Source organism: Aythya fuligula, chromosome 4 (genome assembly GCF_009819795.1).
Source record: "Aythya fuligula isolate bAytFul2 chromosome 4, bAytFul2.pri, whole genome shotgun sequence".
Lineage (NCBI taxonomy): Eukaryota > Metazoa > Chordata > Aves > Anseriformes > Anatidae > Aythya > Aythya fuligula.
The window spans coordinates 15,183,257-15,197,742 of record NC_045562.1 but is presented as its reverse complement, the minus strand read 5'-3'; the positions used below and the strand labels follow the sequence as shown (position 1 = coordinate 15,197,742).

At 44.4% G+C, this 14,486-nt stretch overlaps 1 protein-coding gene across 5 annotated transcripts in view; it reads left to right on the top strand.

Moving 5' to 3' along the window:
* The window catches only part of SLC4A4 (solute carrier family 4 member 4), a 230,640-nt gene that overhangs the window by 55,698 nt on the left and 160,456 nt on the right, over nucleotides 1-14,486 (top strand). For all 5 annotated transcript variants that reach the window (XM_032186495.1, XM_032186498.1, XM_032186494.1 and 2 more), the window contains exon 2: nucleotides 7,206-7,279. In XM_032186495.1, coding sequence (XP_032042386.1) covers nucleotides 7,206-7,279 — 74 coding nt within the window. The remainder of the gene's footprint in view (nucleotides 1-7,205; nucleotides 7,280-14,486) is intronic.

The following is a 14,486-nucleotide window of genomic DNA, read 5'->3' as shown; positions in this document are numbered from 1 at the left end:
GCATACTTACCCTGTGCTTGATTCTCCTTTTTCCAAAGCCCCTTTAACAAGTGCACGTCGGTGTCAGTAAATGGAAGGCTTATGTCACTGTCGTGATTGAGAGATGTTAGTGAGTAGCAGAGAACCTTTGAAAAGACAAGTAACTAGATTATGCAGTTGTAAGATGATAACGTTGCAAAGCTGTCTTGCTCTTTGCTTCCTCCTTCTTTCCCTACAGCATGCACAAGTAACAAGCAAGCATGTCACCTGCATCGTGGTCTAATGCATGCAGCCCGTCATTGAAACTAGGAAACTGGTGGCAATACTGCAAGCAGTAAAGCACAGCCAAAACTAAATGAACAGTCTGTGCTCCTTTGAGGTTGTATGTCCCAGTCTTTTCCTACATGTCGCACACTTTTAGAAAAAACGTGTGCTTTAGCACCTATGTGTTCACAGATTTTAGTCTTGCAGCACCTATAGTGCTGATGTTTTTATCTCCTGATTACTCAGAGATTGGCAGTGCTCTGGAGAAGGGAAATTCAGACAAGTCTGCTGGAGAGGGAGGAGATGAGATCAGTCCTTCTGCATCTGATGGCACTGTGCAAAGCAGTCACTTCGGGCATTTGTTCCCTGGTGGAACGTTCTTATTTTAAAAGAAGCTGGCTTTGAGTTTGGGTTTAAAAATACTTTAGTGCAAGTTCTTTGTGTAGAAGGAGGAGGAGGGTTCTGTCCTCATGGTGAGTGCAACCTTTTGCTGAGAGAGCATGTAAATAAATGCTGGTTTCAAACTGACAAGGGGAAATGCATCCAAGATAAATATGGCAATCTGTTCTGTGAGTGCATCAACCAGACCGTGCTGAGTATAGTCAGAAGCTCATTTTTCTGTGCACTAGAGCACAGATGCAGGTATTTGAGGAAAAAACAAACAACAATGTAGCACCTAAAGATGAATTGATCATATTAGGTCTGTTAACTCAAACGTTTTCTTATGGGCTGTAGGGGAATCAATTGGGACCAAGTCTCCTTCGTGGTTTCCTGTTTACTTAACCACTGCCGTCACAGTAGCTGAATGCTTCACAGGTTGCAGAGAAGGTAAATAACATCTCAGTCTCCTCGGTCTCCTGATAGAAGGAGCTTGTTTAACTTTTTGACGCATTATCTTCGAGATAGGTGTAAGCATACACCCTCGGCATCCACCTGCAGCTGATGGTGAAGGCACCAGTTGGCACTGCCAGCAGGGAAGCTGTTGGTGGCTTTTCTCCACCTAGATCCAGGCCCTGCTCATCCCGTCTGTACGAGCCTCCAGGTCTGGTTGACACTGGTATTGTTCCACCTGCTGCTGAAGGTTGACTGATGCTGTTCATCCAAAGTAGTTTTGGTGGTGGCAGGCCTGCCTCCGTTGGACTGAATGCCAGCTCGGTTGTCATGAGCAGGCCTTTTAAACCTCATCACGAGCAGTGCAGAGTGGAGCTGTGGCTGGACCTGTGGCTTTTTCTCATGAGCCACATCGTGTTTCTCTTCAGGCTCTCTGGTCGTGATCTCTAGTAGCAAAAGCGCAGCCTATGGGTATGTGTCTGTGGCTCTCTGCCTGCTCCTAGCAACGCCGAGGAATCGCAGAGCTAGAGGAGTGCTTTGTAGTGGCTCTTGGAGTGTCCAAACAGATCAAGCTGTCAATGGCAGGTGTCTCTTCTGCTGGGAGATACTGAGGCTCCTCAGCTGAAACCTGGCTTCTTTTTGCTCCTAAGAGGAAAAAAGGGCTCTGTGATGGACAGAATCTCCCTTCTGTGTTTGGGAATTAAAAGGGGTGTGGAGATGGTTGTGTATGTGCAGAATTAAGTGTAATCCTTGCAGGACTGTGAGACCTGCCAAACAGCTTAGCAAGCAATGCCTGGTACTTTACTTGTTTTTGTCTTTTTTTTTTTTTTTTTTTCTTGCCTAGTGTCCCCATCCCCAGTACTCCCGCATCATTGTACGGATGGCAATTGTATGGAGCTGTTTGAATGTGTGTGCTCGTGAAATCCTATTTCACTCGCCTTGCCAATGAATGGCCACAGCTTCCACACACCTGCATGTGAGCTGCAATGAGGAGCATGAGCTGCAGTGCTGGGGAGGTGTGTTTCCATCAGCAGGGCTGCTCTGAGCCCCATCAGAGCCCTGCCATCAGGGCTTCTGGTTTGGCCAGCCAACGCTATGGCTGTGTGACCTGATGGTAACAAGCCTCTCTCCTCCCTGAAGCCCTTTACGCGCTCTGCACCCTGGCTTATTGCAAAAGGATTGCTCTTTAAATGTGCCTTTCACATGGGTTATGTGTTTTGCTATCCGTTCCAGTTACAGAGCTGGCTCGCTTTTTCCTTTAAGCAGTCCAGAGTTTGCTCTGGTTTCTTCCTGATTGCAAAACGTGTTTGAAATGGACCAGATCGTAAAAACTTATCAGCAAGTAATAACTCTCATTTCTTACTCTGCAGCTTTGTTATGTATTATTCACTTGGGTGAGTTGTATCTCTGCACAACAGCTAGCATTGCCACATCAGCCGTGCTGCTTTCTTTCAGCCAAACGTGACATTTACTCTTCCCATGTCATAAATCGTGAAGTTATAAAAAGTGCGAGTGATGATGACAGCGGGAAGGTGCCGATGGTCTCTGTCCCTACAGCTTGTACCAGCTTGCAGGAGCTTGGCTTGGTCCCTGCTGCTGTGCGAAGACCGCGTGGCCGAAAGGTGGCAGCACTCCATCTGCTTAGCTCGGCGGCGTTTGGGGGAGAAAAGCGGTTTTTCTGCTACTCGCTGGTGCAGAAGGCTCTGCCGTCCCACTGAAGGCTCTCGTGTTGGTAAGAGAGGACCCTTCTGCACCCTGAACATTTCCAAGTGCTGTGAGGAAGTTTTCATAGGCTTCCAAATGAAGGTTTTCGTGCAGAAACAAACTTTAATCAGATCATCTGTAGGTTTTTTTCTTTTTTTTTCCTTATTTTTGTTTGCTTAGAGACTGCTTCTAGTGCTGTAAACTCAGCAGTGACTTCTATTAGGTACACCTAAAACATGAGAAGCAGTGGGAAGAGCACAAAGCAGAGTCATGGCATTATTTTTCCTCGCAAGGCTGGTGGCTTTCACATAACGATCTCAAAATAAACCCGGAGCCTTGCTACGGCTATGCAAATAAGGCCTGAGTTATCTCATCTCAGTAATGGCTGGGGACAATAAAGCTAAGGTTACTTGCTACCTTACACCGCTTTGAAGATGTTGCAAGTGTTTGGTGCTATAACAAGGCGACCTGCAGGAAAGATTTATAATGTGATGACAAAAACAGAGGCTGCGAGATAAGCATAGCCAAGGGTAAGGAATCGAGGAGTTTTGTGGTAGGTTAAAAAGAAAACAGTAAACTTAAGTAATTTGGTCGTGAGCCACAGTTGTTTCCTTTGGAAGCCAAGTCAGGTTTGCTCTGCTAACATGGAGCATTTGAGAAGTTTTCACCTCAAAAGTGGTCCTGGATCACACACATATGAGCACATATGAGAGACAAACTTAGGTGCTCGTTTCTTAGGGAGAGCTCTGCTCATTGTGGAATAGCTGGCAAATAGCTTTTCATCTTCTTTTCTGCTCTGTGCTACTTAATTCCCTTCACTTTTGCCCATCTGTACTGACTTCTCTCTAGATCCCAAATCCTGGAACTCTTTTGAGGTATTAAATTGGCCTTGTTCGTTCTTCTTTGTCTGGCAGGCTGTTTCTGGGAGCTGTAGTTGAGAGTGACCTGCAAATTTAGGTGTGAATTGCATGTTGTGTTGGGTTGGCTATGTGAGACCGTTGTCTAAATCCTATTGATGTACAATGTCGTTTCAAGAAACGTTGGGTATTGATCTAATTATGTACCCAGAGAGGCCAATTACTTGAGCAGCTTGTATTTTTTTTACTGAAGCATATTGTGTTGGAGTGCATGACTTGCTCAGATCTAGGCCCTGAAAATAGAAAGCCATTATTTTTAATTATTTTGGGGGTTTGTTTCCAAAGCACTGCGATAACAATAATGAGGATGTCAGACTAGATAAAAATGTGTTTAGATGTCCCATCCTTTTACCTTACTCAAAGAAGCTAGTAAACCAAGCTTCAAAGTAAGGCATGTTTCTGTTCAGAAGCCCTAAAAACATTTCTGCCCTTTCTCACTTGTATCCGGTGTATCCCTTGCTCTTCCCTGGGGTAGTGAAAATGCCATTTCTTGCTGCAGTGCTGCACTGCTAGGACTCCGCCACTGAAGATTTTCTGCTCTTTCATGTAACTTTTTTTTCCCCTGCAACTCTCATTTAATGTTATTTGAAAAATTCCAGGGGGTTGAAATATTCCCCCTGTGCAAGTTCATAAAGGATGGTTCTCGCTAGGTTTTGGCCTGAAGAAATCCCACAGTAGTCTGAGAAGGGCAGAAAAGACCAAGTCAAGGGAGGTGGCGCTTCGGGGTCTAATCACTAAACTCCTGCGGATTAGAGTCAGGGCGCTGCGCCAAGGCAGCCCAGGCTCTATTCCTGGCCCTTTAAACCCCCTAGCTCCTTTGGATCTGCCCTGGGCACGTTTCAGGGAAAGCATCAGGCTTGCGATGTGTCGTCAGCAGTTTCTGAGCCCTTTGCAAGCTAGGAAGTGCGGCCCTTAAATGTGATGAACTGCCCCAGGGGAGGAGAGGTGCTGGCAGTGGGGGGACAGTGTTTTGGCAGGGCTGGGGGTGGCGTGGGGGGCTTCACAGGGCACCAGCAGGACCCCATCTGCCTGCTATTCGAGCTGATCTGAGCAGACATTTTACTAGCACCTGGTGAATCCTCAGCACTGTGCACTAGAATTTGCTCCTCTCCTCCCTTTGCCCTCTTCTCCCTCTCTCCCAGTGTGATGTGACTGTTCATTTGCAGCTGCTGTGCACTTTTGCACGGTGCACTGCCAAATTTGGAGGAGAAAAAACAAGCTGGAAATGGGCGTTTGGGCTGGGGCTGCAGGATGTGCAGGTGCAGTTGCATGCATACACGCGTGCTGAACGGCCTGGCTGTGTTGGTGCACAGGGAGCGGAGGCGAATGCCAGCACACTGGGAGTGAAACGAAGTACTTTGTGGAGTAATAAAGCGCGTGTGGTTTGTGTTTGGTCTGGAAGCCCAGCCCCATCTGTTCCAGATGTTTTCAGTTGTGTTTATAGCAAGTAGCTACTGTGCTGCTCAGGGAAAAAAAACATAATTGGGGTGTGCCTACACAACTGTTGCATGCAGGCAAGAGCGGCATGAACAGTGTTGAATAATTTAATGAAGAACTTGAGCTTTCAGGAAGGCTTCTGTGTGTGTGTACGTGTGTGCTGGCTTGGTGTGTTTTGTTGGGAAGAAGCATGTCCTACCCCGCTACGCAGGGCAGCAGCTGCTTGTGACATGGTGCCTTTCTCAAGTCAGAGGAATTCGCTCTTCCAGTCTTCCGGCTCTCTTACATACAGTGCAGGAAGAAAAAGCCAGCGAAGGAGAGGCGGGCCTTGCTTCAAACTTCTGTGTTGGATCTGAACTTAGTCAGGAGCTGAGATTCATGTTTGTTTCTGAGTACAGTGCTGTAGTATTGCTGCCGTCTCGTAATCCAGATGAAACGTGTATTTCCATATGCGTGGTCACTGGTTTTCAATCTGAGCTTTTTTGCTTCTTCCTCACCTGCAAAATATCTGGGAGTCGTTCATGTGAGCTGAGCTGCAGACTACAAGCCAAAGAAGAGACCGATGGGCTGTGTGGGTCAAGGTGCTTGGGGTGGGGACGGTGTCACAGGTGGGAGAACTGCTGCCTGAGGACTGCTTTTAGAAAAGGAGGGCTCTGCTGCTTTTGTGGCTGAACGCTTCTTTGTTCAGGTAGGCATTGACATGCAGTTGCAAGGTAGATATCCCTGGATGTGTTCACTGCTTCTTATTTACCTGTTTGGGTTTTATACTGTCCTGAATTTGAATGCACCTCTAAAAATCCCTTTTAAGCATTTGCTGCTACTGCACTTGGAGCATCTTGTGGAATCCTAAGTGGAAGTAATATAGATGTGAAGATTGAAGGGTCTGTTTCTTTCTGTATGAGGCTATTCCACCTAGAGAATAAAAGGAAAAGGTATTGTTTTTCAGTTGTTACTCAGACATGCCAGTTCCTTCCCTTTGGTAGGAAAAGAGGTTACAAATGGAGCCTGCAGTTCTATTGAGAATTACACTGCTATTAAGCTTACACAGCTCATTGTCTAACAATGAGCAGCAAATGTATGCTTAGCCTCCAAGCAATATTTAAGTAGATTATTTAATATAACTAGAAATGTTTTCTTTGTTATTTTTCCATTTTTAGATTTGCCGGTCAGAAACGAGCTTGCAGATGAGCCCTTGGAAAGCATGCAGGGTCTTTATTTTGTGCATGAAATAGAGCAGGGCAAGTTCTGGGCAGTGTCACAGGAGGACTTCATGGTGGAGGTGTAGAATTTGGAGCCTCTTCTGTACAGAGGAGCTGATAAGTGGTGGAGAGAGAAAGGGAGGGGAAAGAAAGCAACGACTAAAATCAGTTCCCAGATGGATGAATGAATGGGTGGCACACATACATGACTGCTGTGATGGCCTGACTTACTGTAGCTTGGTCTCTGGATAATCCTCGTATGTCAGATTTCTCTAAGGCCAACATGTGACACAAAGCTTGCCTCTCGACAGACAAGTGTGCTTTGCTGGTATTAAGAGGCTGGCTGAAGCCGAGTCTCCCACTGTGCATGCGAACGCGTGTGTGTGTCTGTGTACAGCATGTGTGCTTGCTTGTATACGTGGCTCTGCAGCCAACATCTTTTAGAAGAACTTTAAAGGGAAACGGGAATTCCACAAACTCTTGGCTCTCGCATAGACAATCCCAAACTTGCCTGTGTGTGTATGTCCTTGTTAGAAAAAAAGAAAAAAGGAGGAAAAAAAGAAAGAAACGGGAAAAAGGAACAAGAAAAAAAAAAGCAAAACAACAAAGACTTCTAGCTGGGATTACCTTTCTCACACCTGTCAGCACTGATGTCCTCTCAAGGTTAGAATTCGAACGACGTGAGGCCAGCTTATACCAAACGCCATTTGAAAGGAGCTCTATGAAGGAACAGCAGGCACTGGAAGGAGAACAGCAGTGCCCACAATAACATGAACAACAGCTTGCAAGTTAACCTGCCCAGGACCTGGGCTGGTTCAAATAGCTCGCTCCAGGAGAAGTCTGAGCATTCCTTTTTTCTTTTCTATTACTATAGGATGGAGGACGAGGCAGTACTGGATAGAGGGGCTTCCTTCCTTAAACATGTATGTGATGAAGAAGAAGTGGAAGGTAAGAGACCGTGGACTGCTGGGGAGAAAGGGTATCTTCACAGTTCGTATGTGTATATAAAATTGCCAGTCGGATAGCAGAGAAAAAGGGCACCTTTGTTTCGGCTGAGTAATTAATCCTAAAATTGACTGAAACACTGATAAGCTTAACCAGACCGAAACTGACTTTAAAATTTAAAGACATTCTCTTTTTCAGTTTGAGAGTGAACGTTATTGTGTGCTCCTGGCACGTTTCCACCTCCCACAGAATTGAGTTCACTGTCTCTTGCACAGGGGCTGTGACACATTGGGGCTTTTTGTTTTTCTTTCCCGTATGAGCCTTCCAGCAACACTTGCATATCACCACTGCACCTTGGAGTGCTGGAATACAGTGGCAGGTGTCGCAGGTGGCGAAGCAAACTGGAAAGACCGGCAGAATTTGTACCGAGTGTTGGGGGTGGGCATAAGGCAGCAAGTAGGATGTTTTCCTGTATTATTTTTTTAGCCTAGGAGGTAGAAAAATAAGGTTTTACTCTTGGGAGAATAACTTTTTTTAAGGCAGCAAAAAGTTTCCTTGCTTTTTAGGAAAAGAGTAGACTTCTTTGAAAGTGTTTTTATTTTCTCTCTGAATAAAAATATTGTGAAATCTGAAAGGAGAAGGGAGTTCACAGGAGTTCATGTTTTTAGGGTTGGTTCTGGAAAATTCTTAAAGCTGATAAGAATGAATTATTTGCAGCAAATTCTGTTTTTCTTGTTTTATGAGGATCAGTTGACAGTGTGTTTCATAAACTAATGGAGGAGGAGGAAAAGACAATAGGTTATATATTCTAGCTAGAAGGGAAACGAGGCCAGCATTTCACCTCACGATATTGTGTTTTCCCTTTTGACTTGGGTGTATAGTTTTATTCCAGTTTATTTGTAAACAAATACCTGTGGCTTTCAGTTTAAAATATTTTGAAAAGTATAGGGTTACACCCGTGTCACTGTCACCACTGGTGGACACTGAAGGATCAAACAGTATAGAAGAAAATGATCTGCAAAAGCGATCGATAAGAACACTTCCCGGAAGTCAGAGCAGACATTTCCATGTAAACACTTCTGTTTTCTTCCCCTCTTGTATGAAGCGATCTGTGCTCAGTAGCTATAAATCATCATGTTGGGTTTAATGAGGCCATTTGCTGTCTGCAGGGATGGAATGACAGGGTTTTTGTATTGCCTTCTGCTCATGGAATAATTGATGCTTTGGCACAGCGGAAACATTTGAGAGGGGAGGGAGGGGGAATATTTCTTGTAATTTACTGCCTTAAATGTTGCCACGTGCTCTTGTGGTATGTATCACCCATATGCGATGCTCCAAGAACATAATACAGATTGTTGTTTGTGAAGAGCAGTGTGGGAGTGACTGTTTTAACTGTCTGAAGGTGCAGTGAAAAAGGTTGGGTTAATGTTTTAAGTATTTATCTTCATGTTGCAATACAGATATCCTCGTTTGATTTACTTGGGCTATCAATCTACTTGCTGTTCATCTCACTGGGGTAAGAGGAAGACGAGGTGAAAAAATATGCAGTGTTTCTGTTTGCACACAACAGGCCTCTGAGAACTGTAGCTGCTTGTCTGAATCTCCAGAGACTTGGAGCTGTGTAACCAGCTAATTCCCTTGTTCGTGCAGAGGGCAGTGCCTTGATTCTCGTCAGGCTCCTGTGAATGACCTAGCTAAATCACAAAAGGAGTCGCTGGCTGTGGCAGAGCCAGTGCTGACGCTGTAGCATCTGTCAGTGTCTCGCTGCAGAGGAGTGCATGTAAGATTCGACTGGCAAGTTGCTGCTCGGCCACTCTGCGCTTCTGCATGGGGACAGCCTTACATTCAGAGCTTGCCTTGCAAATTTGAGGCATTTCCACAGTGCAAAAAAGCAGTAAAGGCTTCGGCACTGTGAAGGGAACTTATCTGCCTCAATACAGAAGGTGTGTGTCCCTAATTATTCCTAACTCTTTATGCACACAGCTGTATGTCCTGTATGTCAGTAATGTCTGCGCGCACCTAATATGCATACATGCACCCCATGTACAGTTACAGTCTGCATATATCCATTGGAAGGGTTAAAACGCCAGGTTCAAGGCCCTTGGCTGACACTTGGTGCAGATGGTTTTAAGTCTCTTTGCTAGATTTCTGCATTAGAGGTGGAGTGGCACAGTTTCAAAGAGGAGTTTGTCTAGAGACCAGGAGGTGTTAGCTTCAAAACCTCTCCATTACATCAGCCAGTTCTGTGGTGTTGTTATAACTCACTTTTCTGACTAGCTTACACTGGTGGCAATCTCTGTAGAAGAAAGTAACTGCAAGCAGAATTGTCACCTCCAGATGTATTTTAGTTTTTTACTGATAGTTTTTGTTTTTCACCTGATTTCATGGAGGAAAAACATACTTATGATGAAGTTGTTTGCCTCTTTCCTATTCATTCCTCTGCCAATAATTTATCTTTTCACTAAGTCAATTTTGATCAAATTCCTTAGGAAGGTTGCTTAAAGCTATTAATTTCACCAAGCCTGTAGGAAAACAACTGAGCAGGGAGGTGAGGCATTATGATATGCTTATGAAGCAGGCTGCTTTTGTTGCTTTTCAATCTGTTTGATTTAAAACAAATGAAGACAGTATTTGAAAGTCATCATTCTGAGCATCCATCTCTTGCATATTAACTCTCCAGAATACAACTCTTGAAGTTGGTCTTTCATTTTTTTATTATTATTATTATTTTTTTACTAGCTGGTGGCCCTGCATTATGTTTGTGAGATGGAGATAGTAGCTCTGGATTAGCATGTTGCTCACAGATTTGGTTATGTCGTGGTGTGGAGGAGAGGGAAGGATTTGGTTAAGGAGCGGGGGAATGGGGCATTTCTGGTCAGTAGGATGTTGAGACATTTTCAGCTTGGAGCAATTGTCGGTCATGCCCTTGCTGAGTAAATATAACATTAATAGAAACCCTATATACATTGCAAAAGTATGTCCCTTTGGCCTAGCTCCAGAGATGATTTAATGCTTCTCTAAGGTGGCACCTCAGTCTAATCCTACACTGCATGTCATTGCTATTTTATTAGCGATATCAGCTGTTGACATTCAAAAATGATTCATTTGCAGGTACCCCTGTTTTTCAGTGAGACGGCTTAGTTAAGAAATTCACTGCATTTTAGCTACAAAGAGCTGCTTTTCTGTCCCCTCACTGACGTGGAGCAGAAGTTAGGTCAGAGGTTGGACTCGATGATCTTGAGGTCTCTTCCAACCTAGAAATTCTGTGATAAAAAAGTGCCCTGAAATGTGACTCGGTGAGAGAAGGGAGCTCCCTAGGTCCGGTTCAGGGTGTAGAAGGAAAGTAAGTGAGAAAGCGTAGGTTTTCGTGGGGGAAATCAAGAACAGGCACTGCCCTAAGCTGAACCTCCTGTGTAAGAGAGCCATTCCCATTCATTTAGAGCACTGCACGTTCCTTTCCTTGAAGGTAATGACATAGTGCTGTAATGCCACTGTTAGGAGTGCTGGTATGTGTGACATAAACAGATTACTTAATAACCAATTTTGCAACAGGGGAAAAGTAAAGCTCCACCTTATCCTTTGAGATAAGGTATTCTTGGCTCTCTAAGTGTAACTTCCCTCGGGCTTGCTGCTGCCCTGACTCCGCAGTGGGGTGGAGGATGCTTGGTTTCGGGTCTGACAGCTCTGTTACTGGAAGGCCAGGGTGGCTCTGGCTGTGTCCCTTAGAAGGGGACCAGCACTTGCGTCAGGTGTTTTGTCCTGCATTTCTATTGATTTGTGAAGTAAAAGTGTGGAGAGTACATCTTAGAAAAAACTAACTTCAGGAAGAGGTTCTGCTACAGTGAAAACTTTGCTGTGGATCCTGTTAAGGTTATGGGATTTAAACCAGGGTCTTTGTAGCAACTTGCAGTAACATCCTTTGCCATTTTAGCTGACTGCTCCCCACACTTTCCTCCTCCGTTCTTTCTATTCTTGACCCTGTAGTGTCATTACACTTTGCTGGTAGAAAGCTGTGTTATGCTTTAAGCCTAAGATTATTTCTTGGTGGTTGGATCAATGAGGAGAGAGGTTAAAAAGGCAAAGATTCCTGTGAAAATCTTTATGTTTATTAACAGCAAGCAGAAGGTAGGAGACATAAGTTATGTTTGCCTATTTGCTTATTTTTCATGTTCTGTCCCAACCCTTGGTTTTTGATCACTGACTGTAGGCAGACCTTCTCTGTTTTCAGAAATAATCTGTTTCATAGCAATTAGTTCTTAATTGTTTCTGAAACAAGTACAATTAAAAAAATAATCCTGTAACATCCAAATACACACTGTACTTTATTAATTTGCTTTGGTGCCTTTAATTTAACTGTAGAGGTAGAGGAGGTATTTTGTTTCGATAAAACTGATTCAGGCTGTGCTTGTGCAAAAGCTTAATGATGAGGACTTAGGGACTGCTTTTTTTCTCTCTTTCCGTACAGCAGATGACATGGCTTGGGACCAGCAGGCGCAGATTGGGACCTGAATGCTGCCCCACACAGTTAGGAAAAATGGGGTGGGTGGTTTGGATCTTCTCAACTGTGCAGTGTCTGGCTGAAAGATTCCAGTTTAGACTTTGTCAGGACACTTTACAGGATGCTGAAATGTGCTGTTATCTGGTTCATGATAAATAGCAAGGTCCTAGTGCTATGACTTCACTGCAGACTTTTTGACAGCATGGTAAATCCCTATGGAAAAGTTGGGAGCCATTTTTGTGTGTGTGGATTAGTTAAGTCAATCACTTAAGTGCTGCAGGATCTGTGAAATGTAAGTCACCGGTGAAGTGGTTTGTTCAGAACTTCGCTCACATTAAGGTAGTAACACTGCTTGCTCACTTGTAAGCTCGATGCCAGCAAACCCATGAGCATGTTTCCTACTGGCACTTTCCAGCCTGTGTCTGTTTTACCCATTGTTGTCTGAGGTATTGTTCTGGTCATTGCAGATGCTTTTCAGATCTGTTGGCAGGAATCAGCCTTAGCTTTAAAGGTGCTGGGGTTGTGTGAGAAGGTGCTGACACCCACCTACTGCACGCTCAGTAAGGAAAAGCTGCAATCGAAATGGAAATGATGATAAACTGACTTCTCATAAGGTAGCGATAAGGTGGCTGTGCTTATAGAAGAAATGGAGAAAATGGTTTAAGAACAGCTGAGATGTCAGGAGGCCTTTGTGTAAATGCAGCTCCTACCAGTGAGTTCCCTGTGGTTCGCATTGCATTCTGGTGCCCTGCTGGCAGCTGCTTGGCCTCCACCTCCACCCAGCTCTGGCTGCAGTATGCCTCATAAAATGTGCTGTGCCCTCTCGCTGGTTAGTTATAACTGCAGCCTTGGAATCAAGGTTTGTTTGCAGTGGGGCTGTTTTCTTATCTCATGATTCACTACTGCAGAGTCGGGCAGTTAGGAGGACTTCCCCTGAGCTGCCTGACACTTGCCATGGTGGTTTAGGTGGTTTAGGCAGACCTCGGTCTGGAATGTCGCTGCTGTTTATCTTGTTTTTGTTGCTGATCTGTGCTCAGTCTTCACAGTTGGTATCATGACGATGATGACACTTCTGGGGTTGGATTTTCCCTCAGAGAAATGGATATTTTTTCCTCTCTGCCTGTCCTTGCCTTGAGTTTGTAGGGGATGATGTTGAAGCTGACCAAACTGGATGCTAGTTGTGTCCCTACTGAAAAGGCCAACATTTAACTTCTCTGCATAACCACAAAATTTACCCTTGTATGGAAGGGAAGGGAAGTCTCTCTCTGATAGACTTGCATGAAGCGGTTCATCAGTATGTATAAGACTCTAGGTCTCCAAATAATGCAGTGCATTTTGCCTGTAAAATTCAGAGGAAGAATGTTACAAGTTGTTGTCCTGGAGTCAGTGGCCTGGAACAAAGTCAGTGGCCTCCCACTGAAGACCTCAGTACACAGTCTCAGCAGCTATGAAAATCGAGGCTCTTCTGTTGGAGAGTGGTCTAAAACCTACCTGCATGCATGCGTTGAGCAGTGCCAAGTACAGTTTGGTAGTCATTTGGTCAGCCTTGGTAATTAATGAGATGGAAATATGGGAAATAAAGTCAAGATTTCCAGCCAAGGTGGGTTGTTCTGGGCTGTATCCAATTTGGGGTGGTAATTCGGGCCATTTCAAAAAAGGACATGATTTTTTTAAAGAAGCTGTGGTCAGTGCTGAAGGTGGATGTCAGAAAATCCAAAAGTGCCGTGCTTCTGAACAGCTTAGCCTAAAACTGGAAACAAACAGCCCTGCTCAGCATGGCTCCCTTCCTCTGCCCTGTTCCCCAAAGCTGTGTTTTGTTGTTTTTTTTTTTTTAAAGTTCCTTTTTCTTTCAGTAGAATCCAAGCAGTACTGGCCAGATTAGATCAGATAACAGCAAGACAGGTTCGGTGGCTTCTGTAACCTCACACAGCTCCAAAGAAGAGAGAAAGAAAAGCAGCTTATGGGGTTGTGGGTAAGAGTCTAGCAATGGCTTATACAAAGCTCAGTGAGAATGCCCCAAACATGTTTATTGTTCTGTCTAAACAATGTCGACCAATTAATTTATTGCGGTGCCTTTTAGCTGTCATTGGCATGTGTCTTCAGGGCTTCATGGCACAGGTTGTGATCCTTTCCTAGCAGTGACTAATTAATTTCCTCCTTCTGAACAAACAAGGTTTGTAGGACCTTCAAGAAACTGTTTGAAGACATCATTTTATTTTTTCTCTTCCTATTTTAGACCTCCTTGGCTTGAATGTAAGTGAGCTCTGTTTCAGAGCTGTGCTGTTCTTCGGGGCTAATGCACCTTTTAAACACGCTTCCCTGGAGCAGCCTCTGAATCTTGTTAGGAATCTGGCAGTTTGTCTGGGTCATTGGTAGGTAGCAAGTGAGCATATGTTTGAAATTGAGAAGTGCAAGCGTCAGACAGATGGCTAGGAGCACTTTCTGTCTGGCTAACTATAGTGTTGTTACGTGGGAACCTTTTAAAGACTGCAGAGGTCACTTTACGTAAAGATTAAACCGACCTTTTGAAGATATTGAAGGTCTGGGAGCCTGATGTTATCAAAAGATTCTCATGTTTGCATGATACCTTTCACTGCCTGGCTCAGTTCCCTGCCCCTTGCAGTTACTTTACTAAAGGACTGAATACTGAGGTGTAAAGTGCAGTAATACAGGTCCATAAAATGATCTTTGGTCAGTTTTCCTGCTTAATTA